The following is a 21,011-nucleotide window of genomic DNA, read 5'->3' as shown; positions in this document are numbered from 1 at the left end:
ACGTTCATATCCATATATATAGATATGGATATTTTAACACCCTGAAGTACCCAAGTACACCATGATGCTTAGCCAAAGGGTGTTCAGGGTACTGAAGGGTGTTAAAATATCCATATCTACAGATATGAACGTAGATAACAAATTTATCCCTGGTCTAAGTCCAATCGGGCGAGTTTTATGGAAATTCGGGTACAAAGTGTAACGTGAAAACAACTTTTTTTCATTATCTAAATAAGTTTTATTGAAATTTGGAAATTTTGCATATTTTTCACGGGGTGTAGGGTACTTCCTTTGGTAGAACCCTACAGGTAGTCAAATATAAGAAGCTTTAAATACGGAGACAGTGATACTGAATTGAGTCAAATTTGGCGCTCAATGTTGTAAGAGTTACGTTAAGATGGTGTGACGTCAACATGGGTCATTAGGTCAGTAGTCCCAATCCTTGAAAATGTGGCAGTCAAGTGCTAGCATTTGATGAAATGAGTGTAAATGATCGACATAATGGGACGAAATCATTAATGAATCAAATATTTGATTACAGTCTTCACCATGAACTGTTAAATCTACAGTCCCAGAGCTCAATTTTTGAAAATTTTTAGTTAGGTTCCATTGGCCTGTACATATTATTTTTACAGGCCCAAGAGCTATTTTACAAGCATGGGCTGCCTGGACTGCTGTTCAATGTGAAGACTGTGATTACAAACATTCTGGAATCTGGATAATCTACAGAATTCAATATTACACAAGGAGCAATCATGCAACTAAGGAATACTTGCGTGAAGTTCCCCAGGATAATGGCAAGCAATATCCAGGGATATAGGTTAGCAACACCCAGGGGCTATGGGTTTTGTAATGATGTGTGTTAACCAATCAAAATCCTAGATATATACTAAGCCGGGGATAATATTAATTACAAACAATGCAACTAATATTTTTTAATTACTGCGTCACCATAAGTTCAGTTGAAGGTGAATGCTTTTTCCGTAATCAAGTTTCAGATTTAACTAATAGAATTTTTGGTGGGTCTTTTTTGATAAGCTAAAAATTGTTTCAATTTTCAATCTTTTCAGACACAAACTGATTGAGATGCCGGGTGCTTTATTTGTATACCAGGCACTGCATGACTTCACGCCTTCGGAACAAACCTCTGATCCTGACGATGAAGAAATCCAGATAGAAAAAGGCGATACTCTTGAAGTTAAAGGTCCTATTGATAATTTTGAACACCCCAATATTTGGTTGAAAGGAAAGAATGTTACCAAAGGGACAGAAGGACTGTTTCCAGGGACATTTGTACAGTTTATTAAAACTATAGAACAGTCTGAAGAACCAGTTGAGGGTAAGTACCAACTATAGAATGATTCAATAAGATAGTTACTTGAGTTGTTCAACTGTCTGATTGATAGATTAATCCATATATTGCATGATAAAATCGAGATGTTTCAGCATTCAATCTTATTTAAAAGGCCTACTTTGAAGGTAAAATTTTCTTGCTATATTTGAAAATCGCATTCTGGAAATTTTCAACTCAATTTGATTATTTCAGTACTAGTTATCTGTATAGGACTTGAAAACTGGATTTTTTTTCTAACTTTCAGATTCATTTCAGATGTCATGACATACTGTTAACAAACCTTTAGAAAAGGTTTGGCTTGATGAGTTTTGTAAATTTATTTTCTTTTTTTTTACTTGTCCCATACCCAAAATATGTTTTTATCATGTTTTTTTTTAGAAAGGTCATGTCTGGAAAATACAATCATTTCAGAACCCTTGAAAAAGGCTGCACTAGGCAGCTGACCATTGTATTTAACTATAACAAAATTATTTTTGTATATTTGTATATGTAACAGTATAATACATTTACTTTTTGTACAGTTGGTAGTGTACTGTTCACACAATCATTTTACATATTGAATTTTTATATATCCTTCAATGTATTAAATTGAATATAATTTTTCGTATTATATTATATTATGTCCAACTGCAATTACCATAGGTACAGGACAGCTGAATTTTCAACAGGCAAAGCTGAGAGCAACAGTACAAGATCCTGGAATGCAAGAACAGAATATAAAACCAAACAAAAGTTTTCTTTAATAGTTGAAGTTTCATCTTTGTTAGTCATATTATAATGATACAATTACTAACTCTGCTATTTTAAATCATCATGCATATAACTAATACTCTTGCCTATGATAATTTTCACATACATGTACCATTGAAGTATATTATTCTGTTTAAATTTCAGTTTGTTTCATCTTTATTTGAAATGTAAACCTCGTCAGAAAACGTGTTTTAATTGTTTCTTCTATGCAGTTTTGGGAAGCATATCAATTATTCTTGCGGTGAAGATGCCCTAAAATTTTGATAGGCTTATCCTTTTAAGAAGTTGCTAAAGCATCCTGTTCCTTGTATTTTGATATTGTCAATGTTGTGGTACGATGATGAGGTGTTTTTCTTTCAAATTTTCAAGTTTTTTGGCTCGTGTCCAAACTCCCAATTTTCACAGATTTACTATGCTCTCTTCTTAGGAAACAGGAAACGAGAGTTTATTAGATAAGAAATAAGTTGTATTTCTATGAAAGGGTAGTGAAACAGAATTTGATGTAATTCTTTGATGTCTGTTTTCTAACATATACTGTTATAATATATATATGATTGAGGTAATTCTGTGAAATTTCAAATTACACACCTTAAGTGACTGGTCAAAACTCAATTTTAAAATTAGATTAACTGTTTTCTGATATATTTGAATGTCAAACTTGTAAGGTCTCAGAACATCCAATAATAGATTAGATGACATGTGCACATCTAGAGTTTAAATACTATAAAATGTTGTTTTGGATTTTTTCAATATGTAGTAGGGACGAGAAGAGTAAAATTTTAAATAGACAAATTTTACTTTTTTCCAGCTAAGAAAATGATACATAGAATGTATTAACTTATTTTTACTCCTTTATTCTCGCTTTAATTATAAGCAAAAACTTTAATAACAAACTATGAGGGATATCATTTGATAGACATAGCTTGATAAAATTAATAATAAATGATTTAGGATTGACAATTCACTTGATACAAAATGTCTATATTCTTGTACAATGTTACATTTTGTTATTCAAATATTGACCTAGAAAACTAGAAGTACATGTAAAGATGTTGGTCTAGATAAAGTAGACAACAACATGTTGCAAGGATGTGTTTACAATCTGATCAATTTAGTTTCCACTTCACAAGCTGTCATGCTTCATAGCGTACAAGGAAGCTTTTAAATGAATATATGTATTCATAAACATGCTCATATGCTTGAAAATTATTTTACCTAATTTACTTCTAGATAAAAAAAAAAAGAACCATAAACATGACAAATTCAAGCAGCATTTATTTGTTTCAACATGTGTTTAATCAGGGAAAGGGTATTTGAAAAAAATTAAAAGAAATGAAGAAAATGTAGCCTTCTTTCTAACTTTGTAAAGTTAGAGTTATTCCTCTTGGATCATGTGTAAGGGTGTACACTGGTATATTTCATGTTCATGGGCATGGTGAATATGCTTCAGCTTGTGCTTGTTTGGCTTTGTTTGTCAGACAATGTTTTGATTAAAATCACCTGACCCTCACATGTAAATATCATGTACTTCAATGACTGATAAAATTGTGATAATTATGTCTGCTGCCCTGGCATGACTCATTGTATGATGTTATTATCATTATTTTGATAAAATTTATAAAAGTACAGATTTATGTTAAAAAAAATAAGATTTCAAATGGACCCAAAAGTAAAGAAATACTAAAATGAAAGATGCAGTCACAAAATTTGACAGACTACAACAAATGTCATAATAATCAGGGGTGGATCCAGAATTGTTAAAAGGGAGATGGGTCATAATAATCAGGGGTGGATCCAGAAAAAAAAGAGGGGTCATAATAATCAGGGGTGGATCCAGAAAAAAAAGAGGGGTCATAATAATCAGGGGTAGATCAAGAATTGTTAAAAGGGAGAGGGGTCATAATAATCAGGGGTGGATCCAGAATTGTTAAAAGGGAGATGGGTCATAATAATCAGGGGTGGATCCAGAACTGTTAAAAGGGAGATGGGTCATAATAATCAGGGGTGGATCTAGAAATGTTAAAAGGGAGATGGGTCATAATAATCAGGGGTGGATCCAGAATTGTTAAAAGGGAGATGGGTCATAATAATCAGGGGTGGATCCAGAATTGTTAAAAGGGAGATGGGTCATAATAATCAGGGGTGGATCCAGAATTGTTAAAAGGGAGATGGGTCATAATTATCAGGGGTGGATCCAGAATTGTTAAAAGGGAGATGGGTCATAATAATCAGGGGTGGAGCCAGAATTGTTAAAAGGGAGATGAGTCATAATAATCCGGGGTGGATCCAGAATTGTTAAAAGGGAGATGAGTCATAATAATCAGGGGTGGATCCAGAATTGTTAAAAGGGAGATGAGTCATAATAATCAGGGGTGGATCCAGAATTGTTAAAAGGGAGATGGGTCATAATAATCAGGGGTGGATCCAGAATTGTTAAAAGGGAGATGGGTCATAATAATCAGGGGTGGATCCAGAAAAAAAAGAGGGGTCATAATAATCAGGGGTAGATCAAGAATTGTTAAAAGGGAGAGGGGTCATAATAATCAGGGGTGGATCCAGAATTGTTAAAAGGGAGATGGGTCATAATAATCAGGGGTGGATCCAGAACTGTTAAAAGGGAGATGGGTCATAATAATCCGGGGTGGATCCAGAATTGTTAAAAGGGAGATGAGTCATAATAATCAGGGGTGGATCCAGAATTGTTAAAAGGGAGATGAGTCATAATAATCAGGGGTGGATCCAGAACTGTTAAAAGGGAGATGGGTCATAATAATCAGGGGTGGATCCAGAATTGTTAAAAGGGAGATGGGTCATAATAATCAGGGGTGGATCCAGAAAAAAAAGAGGGGTCATAATAATCAGGGGTAGATCAAGAATTGTTAAAAGGGAGAGGGGTCATAATAATCAGGGGTGGATCCAGAATTGTTAAAAGGGAGATGGGTCATAATAATCAGGGGTGGATCCAGAATTGTTAAAAGGGAGATGGGTCATAATAATCAGGGGTGGATCCAGAATTGTTAAAAGGGAGATGGGTCATAATAATCAGGGGTGGATCCAGAATTGTTAAAAGGGAGATGGGTCATAATTATCAGGGGTGGATCCAGAATTGTTAAAAGGGAGATGGGTCATAATAATCAGGGGTGGATCCAGAATTGTTAAAAGGGAGATGAGTCATAATAATCCGGGGTGGATCCAGAATTGTTAAAAGGGAGATGAGTCATAATAATCAGGGGTGGATCCAGAATTGTTAAAAGGGAGATGAGTCATAATAATCAGGGGTGGATCCAGAATTGTTAAAAGGGAGATGGGTCATAATAATCAGGGGTGGATCCAGAATTGTTAAAAGGGAGATGGGTCATAATAATCAGGGGTGGATCCAGAAAAAAAAGAGGGGTCATAATAATCAGGGGTAGATCAAGAATTGTTAAAAGGGAGAGGGGTCATAATAATCAGGGGTGGATCCAGAATTGTTAAAAGGGAGATGGGTCATAATAATCAGGGGTGGATCCAGAACTGTTAAAAGGGAGATGGGTCATAATAATCAGGGGTGGATCCAGAATTGTTAAAAGGGAGATGGGTCATAATAATCAGGGGTGGATCCAGAATTGTTAAAAGGGAGATGGGTCATAATAATCAGGGGTGGATCCAGAATTGTTAAAAGGGAGATGGGTCATAATAATCAGGGGTGGATCCAGAATTGTTAAAAGGGAGATGGGTCATAATAATCAGGGGTGGATCCAGAATTGTTAAAAGGGAGATGGGTCATAATAATCAGGGGTGGATCCAGAATTGTTAAAAGGGAGATGGGTCATAATAATCAGGGGTGGATCCAGAAAAAAAAGAGGGGTCATAATAATCAGGGGTAGATCAAGAATTGTTAAAAGGGAGAGGGGTCATAAAAATCAGGGGTGGATCCAGAACTGTTGAAAGGGAGAGGGGCGGTTTTACATAAAACAGATTATATAAAGCTGATTTAAGCAAGGAGAAAGATTTTCTGGATGATGTAATTTTATGCTAAAAAAGCATATAAATTGTGTTAATGTCATGATAAAATTATTTAAAATTGGTGATTGTAGGGGGTGGCATACTCTCTCTACCGAAACAGCCACTTCTATTTATAAACATTTGATGTGAAAGTGACTAACAAAATTTTCAGTTACAATTTTATAATCAAATTTGAAAACATGTATTTCATCCTGTTATAAGTAAAATCTTTTCAGTTCCATACCAGGATGGTGAATTCAAGTGGGTCTCATTTGGGTCTAAGCGTGACACAGGATTGACGATTTTTTGTAAGCATGACATGTAAAAGTCAAATTATTGTGGCGTGAAAACGGGAAATGAGGTCTTGTGGGACCTGGGAAATGACAAAAAAATGAGAATTACGCACATAGTGTAAGCGGGATACGGGAATCGACAAAACAGTAAGTGGGATCCGGGATCAGAACCCAGAATGAGACCCCCATTCAACTCAGTTGACATCATACACACAAGTTTTGACAGATTACTGATGTCAATAATTAAGGGTATAAAGATTAGGATAGTGTAGTTTATACACTTGTATGCACACTTTGCACATTATATATATGTCAAGGTTAATAAGGGAAACAGATATATAAAGTCACATGACAAAAATTCACAATTAGGTAATGGTCATCTTAAGCTTTAAATACAAATGTTTAAAAAAATGTCTTTCAATATAAAGATAAAAATCTTTTTATAAATAATTTTTTTTATAAAGACTTGATTAGAATCGTCCCATGTAGTGTAGTAATTTGTGCATCGATTAGGGATATAATCTATATATGTCAGTTGGGTAAAGGGATGAATATCTCAAAATGAGATCATTCCCATATCATAGATAAAATATATGTGATAAATGGGAAATTTAATATTTTTCAGTGTGTACCTTAATAACTTTAAATAAGCTTTGACTTATATACTGAAACTTTCACATAATTGATAGAATTTGTAGAAGTAATGTGCCATTCAATTTTGATTTTTAAACTTATCATTCCAGAGTTTAAGGGATAATAGAGGACTATTTTAAGACAGACACTATCTTTTGTAGACTTTATTTGGAGTTGATAAACTAAATGTGACTCTTTGGATTTTGATAAATTTTTTTTAATTTTTTTTTTAGAGTTATGGGACCCCAAAAGTCTTTGTTTTCCCACTTACAACTTTTTATGAGCCATTATTATAGCTTCTGTTAAGATATGTGTTTATCATTTCATTTTCTTCATGCCTACACAGTGTAGCGACTAAGTGAAAAATTCAGCATAAATTGAGAAACTTGCTATCTCTCCTGCTTATAATCCACTTAGTATGTAATATAATAACTGTCGAAGTTAATAATGATTACAACCATATGTAACTGGTCATGTACATTTCAATGCATTTGTCATTCTAATGATGTTTACTGGATGTTAATCAAATTACACTGGTTATGGTCAGTTTACAATTACAGAAATAACATTTATTTGCCTATATGTCTAATTGTTTTTAGTTCAAATAGGTTATTTCATGATCTTCCATCAGTAGTCAGCCTTCTTTTTGAATGTGTTGATATCTTGTTAATAAAGATAGGATCTTGTTATAATGATAAGCTGGTACCTGGCACCTTACTTTACTAGTCAACATGGTACCAGTAAGGTTATGGCATGGTTGTGCTCGAGTTAAGATAATTTATCATTTCTACTGAACATCACTGTTTCATAAGTTGTTCACTATTTATTTATGCAAAGGTAAATAGATTATTGGTTCACAAAACCAGGGTATGAAAACTCTTCGATCTGACAATTTGCTTGCTGATATTATTTTTGTCAGTGCACACCAATATGTTAAGCTTTTAATTTTGAAATAACAAACAGTCGTGAAACTATTCCTAAAATCCTCTTGAATCATGTCAAGTTTCCAATAGAGAAGTATGTATGGATTTATATATCATTGTATTTAATTTTATCGTAAATTTGAATCAAGTTTGCAAAATTATAGATATACTATATGTATAATCTTTAAATCAACATACTTTTAAGGTATAATTGATGTGTAAATAGTGCACTCACATAGGACCAAAGATACAGTCACAGTTATTAACCCTGCACTGTTAGCCACTGGTCCAATGTCTTAGCTATCAAATTTCATTCAGACTATTGAGGCTTTTCAAAACTTAGTTTAGCACATGTATAAGAAGATTTAGAATATTGGTCAAAACTAGTATCAGGCCTGTAGCCAGGAATTTCCAAAGGGGGGGGGGGTATTTGGACTAAAAAAACTGGACTTTAACAGTCACAATTTGAACAGAACGTTGACTTTAACAGTGCTTATTTTGTGTCTACGGGTATGAGTATTCAGAATACATTTTTGTGCAGACTGGTTATTGCCATCACTAGGCGTCTATCATCATTGTAGTGAAACTTGAAAAATCTTTACTGCTACAAACCAGTTGACAAATCTTGAAAAAAACAAACCATGGCAAATGTAGCTGAAAATAAAACATTTTGGTTAAATCGCCATCTCTGAAATTATAATAGATAAAAAGATATAAAAGATGGTCACCTCTGATATAGCAAATTATGATCTTTGGTTCTCTTCAGTCCATTCCATCAGTCTGAAATTATAATCATAAAGGTCAAAATGGCATCTTGTTGCAATCAATCATTTTGGACAATTATTTATAAGTTTAAGATTGTTGAGACTTTTTATTTCTACTTTTGATGGGGTCAATATAAATTACAAAAATCAATTCTCTTTTTAACAAAGTACAAGTCTTCTTTTGTTGGGAGTCCAACTATAACAGTCCAGCAACTATGCCCGAGAAAACACATCAAAATTCATTGTTGAATTCAGTTTTCAACATCACACAATTTAACTTTTTCTTTGTTCTCTGTACTTTTGCTTATCACGAAAATGTAGAGTAAAATTGTTCTTGTTTAAATATTTGAGTTTATATTTATAGGTGTCTTAACCCTTTATCTGTCAAAGAAAGATATATATAATGTTCAAAAATCAATTTCTTCTTTGATTTTATTGAATGTAATATTGATTTGTCTAAATTAAGCACCCTTTTCAGGTTAACCAAATAAAAGATAATCTTTTTATAAACCATTGGTTTTTAACTTGACCTAGAAACATAGTTATAAATTTCTCCATAATTGAAGAACTCACGGTAACTGTTAAGCCACATGACATTTTAAACCTCAGTGAATAAAATATGCTTTAATTTAATTTCTAGCACCATTATAAGACTTGGTACAATTATAGTTGACATCATTGTTATTAATGACAGCTGCCAGTTTCATATTAAAATTATATATGTAAATTCTATGGCAACATATGTACATTCTATTATAAAACAAGTTGTATTAAATTCATAATTAAATATAGATTTTTTAAAATAGTTATATATTAGTATTGTTGATGTAAGACTGTACGGAGACCTATAGTTGTTAAGGCCAAATAAAAATATATGTGTGGTTCCAGTTACCCTACCTACCTCACTTCTTAGTCTTAATAATAGCCTAACAAAAAAAAAATAGCATTTTTATTTAGCACTGTTAAAGTCAGAATGTTGCTCCTATTGACTCAATGTAAGAAAAAAAAACCTAAGGTAAGCCAAAATCCCTTCCTACATACCCTAACTCTTTATGTAACTAGAACCTCACACAATACTTTGTTTAGCCTAACCTCTATGTCATTTGGTCTCTGGTATGGAGTTGTGATATTGCCGATTATACCACATCTGGTCCGAGAACACAATTAATTCGTAGTGCATTTCTTTTAGAACATAAATGAAAATAAAAAAAATCCCACCTGCGCTTTCTCAAAGAAACTTTTACAGTGTGTTGTACTACTTTTGGGACAAATTATATCAAAATTATAGAAAACTTCATCGCCTCTAACTCAAAATATGGACAATTTTATGTTTAGGGCGTCTTGAAATCTTTTGACAGCTTCCGAAGTGCTCATTTTCAACCTTTTTCAGCTGGACCAAATCACTACTTTCCTTTAAAATTCTGGACCCAAATTTTTTTACAGTGTAATTTTATCCCCCTACTTGCAATTTGAGGCATTAAACATGGAGAAATAAATTTGAAAGAGGTATAAAAATTAATGGCAAGTAACCCACTGTCAACACTAGGGACTATATTTGTGAACAACGAAAATCAAGGGACGACAATGGTGGTCTCGGACCTAATAGGGTATAAAGAGTTGACAAATCTTAAAAAGACTTGGTATGACTAAAGCTTAATGAATTATAACACTGCTTACAAAGTTTCATGACAATAGGATGTATATTATAGACATTAAGTAAAATTCTATACTCCTCTTTGCGTGTAAAATTTTGACGTTAAAATTGAAAAATTTCAACTATCAACATTTGGGGCTTTAAAAATTCAAATATTGCAAAAAAATACTTTTTAAATGACTTAATATATAACTTATCATGTACTTAAAGCAATAGAGTACTCATTTGATTTATAAGACTTGGCATAATTATTCAAAAGTCAAATTTATATGAGCCTGCGCCTAAAAATTGAGGTTTTTCAATGAAGGTGGGCCTTACATGAAGATGTAATATTTTCCACCAATTTTAAATTTGTGAAGGTTTTTGGTTATAAATAATCCTTACATATGTATTGAAAGTACTTTAAATGAAAAGAAAAGTTACAAATAACATATCATATTAGTTTAAAAGGGTCATGGGCCAACTAAGAGTGGAAAAAATTTAGGGTCAATTTAGGCTGTGCCACATATTTACATTAAAAAATGCATATTGAGACTATAAGAAATAAAAATTTGTGTCTTTTTTATCATTTCTATACTCATGTGACATGATACAACAAATCTGAGCACAAAAAGACTCTTGCAATTAACTTTTCTTACAAGCAGTATGGGCTGATACAAAGATTTTTGCCTTTTTAGGGAAAAACTTGCATGCTATTTATTCTCAACAGGCTTATATTTAAACCACTTGCTATCCTACAGAAGAAAAGAAAGATAGTATGTGAAATGGAACAGGTACAATAGACATTGTAAAGTGCATTTGATACAAATTTAGAGAGGTCTTCGATATGGACATCAAATTTTATGTACCAAGCTCCCCACTATTGACTTCATCCAAACAAGGCGTTAGACAAGGGTCATTTATATAACACATTTTGCACATTTTGTCTGAGATAAACTTCTTTTCTGTAGATTCAGAGTTCATAAATAAGTAAAAGAAGTAGATAAAGGCATAGAAACACAAATATTGACACATGAAAACCTGCCAGATAGAAAGTCAGGATGCCATTTATGCATCAATATTGAAAAAGTTATAAAATGCCTATTTTGACCATAAAATGCCAAAATTGGTTATTTTTGCAGAAATTCTATAAAATAAAAGTTTAAATCCTTTAGTTTCATGCTATTTGACAAGTTGACACCATCAAATAATTTAGGGAAGTTGCCAGAGTACAAATTCTATATTTACAGATTTCACCTCTTAGGTCCGAGAACACAATTAATTCGTAGTGCATTTCTTTTAGAACATAAATGAAAATAAAAAAAATCCCACCTGCGCTTTCTCAAAGAAACTTTTACAGTGTGTTGTACTACTTTTGGGACAAATTATATCAAAATTATAGAAAACTTCATCGCCTCTAACTCAAAATATGGACAATTTTATGTTTAGGGCGTCTTGAAATCTTTTGACAGCTTCCGAAGTGCTCATTTTCAACCTTTTTCAGCTGGACCAAATCACTACTTTCCTTTAAAATTCTGGACCCAAATTTTTTTACAGTGTAATTTTATCCCCCTACTTGCAATTTGAGGCATTAAACATGGAGAAATAAATTTGAAAGAGGTATAAAAATTAATGGCAAGTAACCCACTGTCAACACTAGGGACTATATTTGTGAACAACGAAAATCAAGGGACGACAATGGTGGTCTCGGACCATCTTTTAAAATATATATGCATGTACTTCCTTCTTGAAAAGAGTCCAGAATGTGCAAGACATAAAAATTGAAAGGAATGATTTGTTTAGATCATGTCAACTCATTAAAGAAGGGGAAATAGAAGGGGGAATGACTGATGAACAACTTCCTTTCCTAGAAAAAAATGTCGTATTTAATAAAAAAATATTTGAAATAAGTCAAGATCTTTAAGATTGTTATTGTCTATATCTAAATGAAAGAAATAAGAAAATATTATTGGAGGATATTCCGAGAATAATAAAGACGGCTATAAATCAAGATATTGAAGGGGTTTCTAATATAACTGCTGCTAACCACTATAGCTAGGATTAATGTAGATCTCTGAAAATAAATGGGTTATACGATTTACTGCATGTAACATGTACTTTAAGGAATAAAAGTACTTTCTTATCACATGAACAATCATTTGGGTTGTTATTGAAAAACCATTACAAATTAATTGTTAAATATCAAGCAGTTATGCCATTAACACCATTATTGTATCACCTCATAGTGCATGTTACCAGAAAAAAAAGGGTAAAAATAAAGAACAACTTAAATATTGCTTGACAACTGATTGTTAAAGACGGGAATAAAAATCTATTCCATCCAATTATTATATTGAAAAGTAGGATAAAAGTCTCTTATCAGACCACTGATCAATACTTTATTGCTGAGCTGGCAGTATTGACTTTCTTTCTTGATTGTAAAGTCTGAACAAATATTTAAATAGCTGGTAAAGTCTTTTGTTAAAGACTTAAAATGTGACTTAACCAACCCATGTGTCAGTGCAGGTATATGTGTACTTAAATTCTATAGGTTTCATGTATAGTTTGTTCTAACTGATCATTTGATGTGAAATTTTATGTATAAATCTCTCAGTGCATTGTTGATCCTAGTTTTTCTTTCAGTCAATGAAAATATTATCAGTAGTTTGTATATAGTGGAAAGCTTAAAAAATGTTTGATCTACCAAGATTACTTTTTTAATATAAAAAAGAAGATGTGGTATGATTGCCAATGAGACAACTATAAACCCATCTTCATGCGTTTTGATGCTTAATCTGTTTATCAGAAAAGGTTTTAGTCTCAAATCCACAATTTCAATTGTATTTATATCTTCTTCTTTGTGTTTGTCTCATGAATTCTACTTTAATTCTTCTTTGGCAATGTGTGATAAATGAAGAGTGAATTAATGAATCTTTCTGAAGTGTACCTAAGCTTGCCATCTAGTTACTAACTACATACGTTTACCAGCTAGTCACTAGCTTCATTAGTTTACCACTTAGTCACTAGCTACCAAAGTCTGTTGCCTAGTCACAAGATTCCTCAGTTTGTCATCTATTCACTAGCTGCTTAAGTTTACCACTTAGTCACTAGCTACTAAAGTTTGCCATCTATTCACTAGCTGCTTAAGTTTGCCATCTATTCACTAGTTGCTTAAGTTTGCCATCTATTCACTAGCTGCTTAAGTTTGCCACTTAGTCACTAGCTTCCTCAGTTTGCCACCTAGTTACTAGCTACCTTGCCTGGTGTGCCACAAAGTTACTGGCTACCTAGGTGTGCCATCTTGTCTCTAGCTACCTAAGTTTAACACTTATTCACTAGCTACTTACGTTTGCCACCTAGTCATACTAATTACTGTCGTCACTGTTTGAGATTTTCACCTACTTCATTATCTGTTATTGTCATACATAAACTCATGTATCTTTATCTTCAATTCCATGTGTGGAAAGTAATTTTCTGAATTTATTTTGAAATATATATGTAGATAAATTATGAATTTGTAGTAAGTGCAGTAAGGTTACATATTAGATCTGTTAATTCATTTAATGTTAAGCATGTGTTCAATGGAATTCCTGAAATATTTTGATTACCAAAAGAGTCATTAATGTTAAAAAGAAGGTCAGTAGAACTTGTTCAACCAGGATTTTACATGTACAATCTATAGATGATAAAAGTACTCCATAGGAAATACCATTACATCATAATGTCCTTTATATCCATGTTAAATTGCAATCTATATCCTGTTCACCGTTTTTTTTTTACATTCAGTATTTCCGATATCAACTTTTAATTTAATAGACTGAAATAAAATTATTTGTGTATCTGAGTTGTGTTTCCTGCCACTGTATCTACACTAAATTTTCATGTCTACCTTAGTACCACATTTTATGGAAATTTTGGTTCAACAGCATTAATGTCTAGACATTTTTAGTTAAACCCTTTAAAGTCCAGAAAATTTCACTTTACTTTTTAGGTAAGATAAATCAAAATAAAATCATTGTACCTACCTACTAACCTACACAATATTTTTTTCCCAGAGGTACATATATTTTGTTTTGGCCGTAAAATCACTGAAAGAGAAGAAAAACTAAAAGACAAAATGTTTTTATACTATTTTAAAGCAAAACATTACAGAATGATTTACACAGTAGATTGGATTGAAAAAATATCTATCCTAAAACCTCCCATAAATTTCCGTTCTTATTTGAGATTTTATAGGTTTAGGGATTGGTTCACAGATACATATTGGTCTCTCTAAATGGTATTATATCATGTAGGTTATATATTCTGTATGCATGCGGTCTCTCTAAATGGTATTATATCATATAGGGTTATATATTCTGTATGCATGTATTCATTAGCTAAACAACAAATAATTTGAGTGATGAATGGGTGGTTAGATAACCGATTTGTGAGTAATATTTAAATTGTTGGGTATATTGATTTTAGATTTATGTGTCAGTAGAACAGGATATAAATAAAGCTAACCACAGAATGTATCTAGCTGGAGAATTCATTGATTTTTTCCTGGCCAATTTTATCTGTTAAATGAATTTGACTTTTCCATACAAAATCTTATGATTAAATATTGTGAGTGTTATGAGACATATGTAACAAAAGTTGAATATGATTACCCTGGCTGTTTTGGTTTCCATTTTGATGCACAACAAAACAGTTTTTTATGCCTCCCCTTATGGTAAGGGGGGCTTATGTTTTTTCTGTCTGTGTTTGGGGCTGTCTTTTAGTTTGTCTAGCATCAGGTTAATGCTTTTGGATTTAGGTTTTTTAAAACTAGTTTACCATTAAGATGCTGTCACATCAAGTTGTAACTGACAATTACACATCTGAATTGTTTATTATTAGATGAACTTTTAAAAATATATAACAGATTACTTATCATGCCATGGTTTTGATCATATATTTGACTGTACACTGATCTTGAAAATATGATACATATAAAGTGTATAAATTGGTCATGGTGTCCATATAAACAGGGGCGGATCCAGCCGTTTTAAAAGGGGGGGGGGGTTCAACTATATGTCCCCATTCAAATGCATTGATTGTCAAATAAAAAGGAGGGGTTCCAACCCTCGTAACTCCCCTCTGGATCTGCTCCTGATATATTTTTTTTGGTTCTGTGTAAAACAGGTCGATAATTTTATAGATACCGGTAATTAAGATTTGTTTTAGAATCTTCAAAGAACACTGAATAGATATAGGGACCTAAAGGCATATCTGAATTCATTTAAAGTTATCTCTGCCTGAGTAAGTTAGAACCTAAGGTTCTTAATAATTTCTTAATTTATCCACCAATAAATTAAGAAATTTTAGCTGAGACATGCAAAATGATATCATGCCCTGGTATACTTTATTATTGTCTTCAATTTTAAGTAGTTTAAACCTATTTTATCATCCAAAATGACAAATGGACCAGACAAATTAGTTTACATCTAACTAATGTCTACTCCATATTAATATATATCTCAAATGTTTTTATCCACTATCTCTAATTGTAAATCTTGTTTCAATACTGGAATTGACCTGGTTCTTTTTCAGAATGAGGTTTCAGAATTGTTTTGCCTGAACTTTTAGTATTTGCAAACTATGAATTTGATTGTGTTACATGCAGTATTTCATACATTGAAACTTTAATTTTCTACCAAAAAGCACTTTTTCAAAAAAAGGACAGGACTAATTCTGAGTTTGCAGGTTTTGAAGTCTAGTATTTATAAATGTCTCCTAGCAACATTTCTTTTGTTGACCCATCCGTTTTTATAGAGATTTACAGGTAGACTTTAGATCAGGATATAAAATTTTAACACTAGATAGGATCTACTTGGCGATATAATTCACTATATTACATAATGTTTGACACAGATACACAATTATGTAACTCAGCAAGGTCGGAACAGATGGTTTATATCTGTCAACAGATAAACTCTGATTTAATATGGAAGCTATAAATCTGAATTGACAGCACTCCTATAGTGTTCCCTATCAAAAAATCTAGTTTCAAGAGGCTTCTGGAATTTGTAGATTCTATCATAACTAAAGTGAATAATTATTCATTTATTAAAAAACTGCTGTATTGTGTTCATGTTCTATAAATATACAGAAGCATCTGGTACCCCTTGTTTTGTACCCAGTATCTGGTACCCTTGTACTTGGAGTTCTGTTTTGAGTCTAACAGAGATTTTATCAGTAAGAATAAAGAATATATACATGAATGAGCAGATTTATGAGGAGATAGGAAAGGTGTTATGAAATAAATATAGTAAAATACACTGTCTTCTAATCTGAGAATCCTATCTTTGTATCTTTTAGCTGTAATAGAAAAAAAAACTGCACTTAAAAATAACATTAATTTAGATACATTTTGAAGGTAGGCTGATAAATATAAAGTTGGCAAGTTAATGTAAAACCATTTTTAAGGAAACATTATGTTACAGACAATGATAAATGTTCTATGACCTGAGTCATCTGTCAGACTGAAGAACTTACCTACATTCTATATAAAAAAAGGGGGAGGGGGGAATGATAAATGTTCTAATACTTGAGTCATTTGTCAGACTGAAGAACTTACCTACATTCTATATTAAAAAAAGGGGGAGGGGGAATGATAAATGTTCTAAAACCTGAGTCATCTGTCAGACTGAAGAACTTACCTACAAGAACTAACCTACATTCTATATTACAAAAGGGGGGGAATGATAAATGTTCTAAAACCTGAGTAATCTGTCAGACTGAAGAACTTACCTACATTCTATATTTTAAAAAAAATGGGGGAATGATACATGTTCTTTGACCTGAGTCATCTGTTAGACTGAAGAACTTACCTACATTTTATATTTTAAAAAAAGGGGGGGATGATAAAAGTTCTATGACCTGAGTCATATTTCAGACTGTAGAACTTACCTACATTCTATATAACAAGAGGGGGGATGATAAATATTTTATGACCTTAAAGTCATCTGACAGACTGAAGAACTTACCTGCATATACATATTAAAAAAAGAGGGAGGGGGGAATGATAAATGTTCTAAAACCTGAGTCATCTGTCAGACTAAAGAACTTACCTACATTCTATATATAAAAGGGGGGGGGTGTAAACATAATGTTACAGACGATGATAAATGTTCTATGACCTGAGTCATCTGTCAGACTGAAGAACTAACCTACATTCTATATTAAAGAAAAGGAGGGATGATACATGTTCTTTGACCTGAGTCATCTGTAAGACTGAAGAACTTACCTACATTTTATATTAAAAAAGGGGGAAATGATAAAAGTTCTATGACCTGAGTCATCTTTCAGACTGTAGAACTTACCTAAATTCTATATAAAAAGAGGGGGGATGATAAATGTTTTATGACCTTAAAGTCATCTGTTAGACTGAAGAACTTACCTACATTGATTCTATATAAAAAAAAAAAGGGGGGGACCCTCAAAATGCGCCTCTGCAATTGTTTATTTTATATTTTCTACATTTACACTCCCAGTGATCATCTCAGCAGCATTTTTGATCGGATGTATTCAGTCAATAATTTAATTGGAATTCATAACCTCCTTGATTTAAAATTCTGTATTAAATATGACAACAGGGCTTGAGGAGGATGTTTAATATTAATCCTTGGCAAGGGAAGATGATTCTATAAAAAAATGGGTGGAGGAAAGAGTGGGTTTAACCCTATGTAGCAAACAACGAATATGAACAGGACGTACATTGACCTATAATGGTCTACTTTTAAAAAAAATATTATTTGGATAGAGAGTTTTCTCATTGGCACGCACACCGCATCTTCCTATATCTATGAATCTGTATATGTACAAATTTACTTGGGTTCATATGTAACATGTACAATTTTCTAATTGAAATACTGTGTCCAAAATTTCCTTACAAGGACTGATTTAGAAAAGTAAAATAACGAAAATACTGAACTCCGTGGAAAATTTATGTTTCTCTTTCTTGCAACAGTTCTTAAAATTGTCTACTGTTGAAAGAAGTAACACTTGCTGTACAAAATATTCTTTCTATAAATAAATGACTGCATACACAATAATTGAAGTACAAAAGATGTAAAGTGTGGAAACATGTTTGTTAAATTCTATAACAGGCAGTTTTTATAGCTTTTACAATATGATAAACAAATTGCCTAATATATAGTCCAGCATTTTACGCAGTATGTTTAAAATATATGTATATACAAGTTCTCGTGATCGTATAAGTTGTAGTTGCGTTGTGTTTTGAATAGAGAAAAAGACGTCTATACAAATGGATGATTTAATGCTGGTAAGATACAATGACGTTAATACATAGCAACCATGACGTTACATATAGAGAGCGGTAACACGTATAGGTACATGTATGAATTCCGCGTAATGTGATTGTCTCTATTTATCCTCGACAATGTACATGTATAGATCTTCTTAAATAAAATCTATCTTATTTTAATGTTGACCAAGGTAGTTGTAATGTATAGTTGTTTTTTTTGCATTTATATAAGATAGTTGGCAGAAACTATATATTCTGTTGGTAAATTAAGTAGAATCTTGATCAAGGTTGAATAGATAATTTGAGAAAAATGAAATAGATTATGTAATGTAAGCTAATCTAATACATATATAGATATAATCATCAGAAAATAAACCAGGAGTTACTACCACTAGGACACTCGAAATGTAGATCACAAAAAAAACTAGGCTGAAGATTGAAAAATTGGAAATCAGTGATTGGAATTGACTTGTTTGATATCATTAGTGACTAGACTCTGTAATGTCTAAAGGCAGTGTTGTAAGTTTAAATAATAAGGAATATTTCAGTCATTATATGTAAGTGGGATAAAGATTTTGCCTTCAATGAGGTTTTATTCTGCTCTAGATTGAAGTCTGTGCACAAGTTGAAAGTAAATAACGAGAATTAAAGTTGAGTACATTCATCAGAGAAGCAGGTTTGCTAACATCTATAATAGTAGCTAGATTACATCATTGCTTAGCCAACTGTAATACATGTATAAAGAGATTTCCGTGTAAACCTTGATTCATCCATCAACCATCGATCTAACTTTGTCTAGCTTTTAGCGGTCATTTACCTTGGCCTGCATAATTTTCTCATTCCCTCTTCCTCCTTCAAGTATGTATAATGTTTTATTGCATAAGTCAGTTCTTACAGATGATAGAATAGATTTTCAGGAGCTTTTGACCTCACAATCACTTGGACTTAGCCAGATGTAATAACACTCAGTCAAATTACATCATTTATAAGCTTATAGTGCAATACATCCTTGATTTGATTCCTTTATTGATCAGAATAGTCTCACTTTCAAGGGTCATCTACCTTGGCCGCCACATATAGCCTTGCCCCAATTTGCTGTCCCAGCTTATTTTAGATGTGTCCCAACAATTAAAGATCAATACCCTTCTTCATTTAGATGAAAGGTTCATGTTTGAATGTTGTTTTGCTATTTGATAACAATGGTAAAAGATCATGCATACCTAATAATACATGTAACCTCAACCTTCATTATATATGCTACATTTTACATTTATACAGGTGTTGATGCAGTCATGACATTTGTCCCAGTTAATGTGTCACTATATCTGTATCCTGAACATTATTGCCCATTACAAATCGATTGATTAATTGATTGATTGTTTGTTAGCTTGATGCGCAGTATAGTCTGACCAATGAGTATATATATTTACTTTAGGATCTGTTTATACTAAGTTTTCAGTGGCGGATCCAGAAATTTTCATAAGTGGGGGCCAACTGACTGACCTAAGAGGGGGCCTGCTCCAATCATGCTACAATGATTCCCTATGTAAGCAACCAAATTTTTTCCAAAAAAAGGGGGGGGCCTCCCTAAATCCGCCTCTGCTTTTATCAACCTTGTGGATCTTTGAATATGTACTTAATATAGTGTATGTAAATGTGCTTAATCTATGAATTCAGCTTAATTTGGCAGATTAAAAGTATTTTTTTTTAAAAGCACTTTTGTTTGTTATGCTCTCAGTTTGTTATACCAGTAGTAATTGTATTTAAAAAATTTGAATGGTGACCTCAGTCATGGTCCATTGCTAAGTTATAAGTTTATGATTAGGTCAGTTTCTGCAGAACCACTAAAGGTTTTCAGTTGTAAAGGCAGTCTCACATCACCGCCTTCAGTCACCCTTCATAGACTGAATATTTTGAATAGTTTACCTTTTAAAGTACATGTATTGCGTTTTACTATCAAAAATAAGTACATAGGAAATATTTTCTGTATAAACTGTTTATTCAATCATGTTGTTGGGTCCCTGTCTAAAAGTCTTACTTAATTATTCCACTTCTCATTTCGTTTGTGTTATTTGAAGATACCAGTTTTCCCTGTATCTGTTTTTTAATAAGATCTTTAATGTTACATAACATTGTTATATAATGAATGAGTAATTTTAGAACATATTTTAAGCAGCATGCATGGTGCACATTGTTTTCTCTTTCAATTAACAATCCCCCAAATGTTAATCTATTTATAGAATAGTTTCTTCTCAACTGCATAATTATAAGTAAGCTGGATTATATCATAAGCTAGGTGGGTCCCGTTAATCAAGTACCTGTATATACAAATATTGATTTGAACTAATTTCACTGATGTCTGAAAAACTAGGCCGAGTTTAATATAA

At 32.4% G+C, this 21,011-nt stretch overlaps 1 protein-coding gene across 4 annotated transcripts in view; it reads left to right on the top strand.

The window, feature by feature from the left end:
• Nucleotides 1-21,011, top strand: part of LOC134721154 (phosphatidylinositol 3-kinase regulatory subunit alpha-like) — a 142,971-nt gene that overhangs the window by 4,139 nt on the left and 117,821 nt on the right. For all 4 annotated transcript variants that reach the window (XM_063583984.1, XM_063583962.1, XM_063583967.1 and 1 more), the window contains exon 2: nucleotides 1,071-1,339. In XM_063583984.1, coding sequence (XP_063440054.1) covers nucleotides 1,087-1,339 — 253 coding nt within the window. In that variant the 5' untranslated portion in view covers nucleotides 1,071-1,086. The remainder of the gene's footprint in view (nucleotides 1-1,070; nucleotides 1,340-21,011) is intronic.

Source organism: Mytilus trossulus, chromosome 1 (assembly GCF_036588685.1).
Source record: "Mytilus trossulus isolate FHL-02 chromosome 1, PNRI_Mtr1.1.1.hap1, whole genome shotgun sequence".
NCBI classification, from domain to species: Eukaryota; Metazoa; Mollusca; class Bivalvia; order Mytilida; family Mytilidae; genus Mytilus; species Mytilus trossulus.
This window is presented reverse-complemented; position numbering and strand designations above follow the sequence as displayed.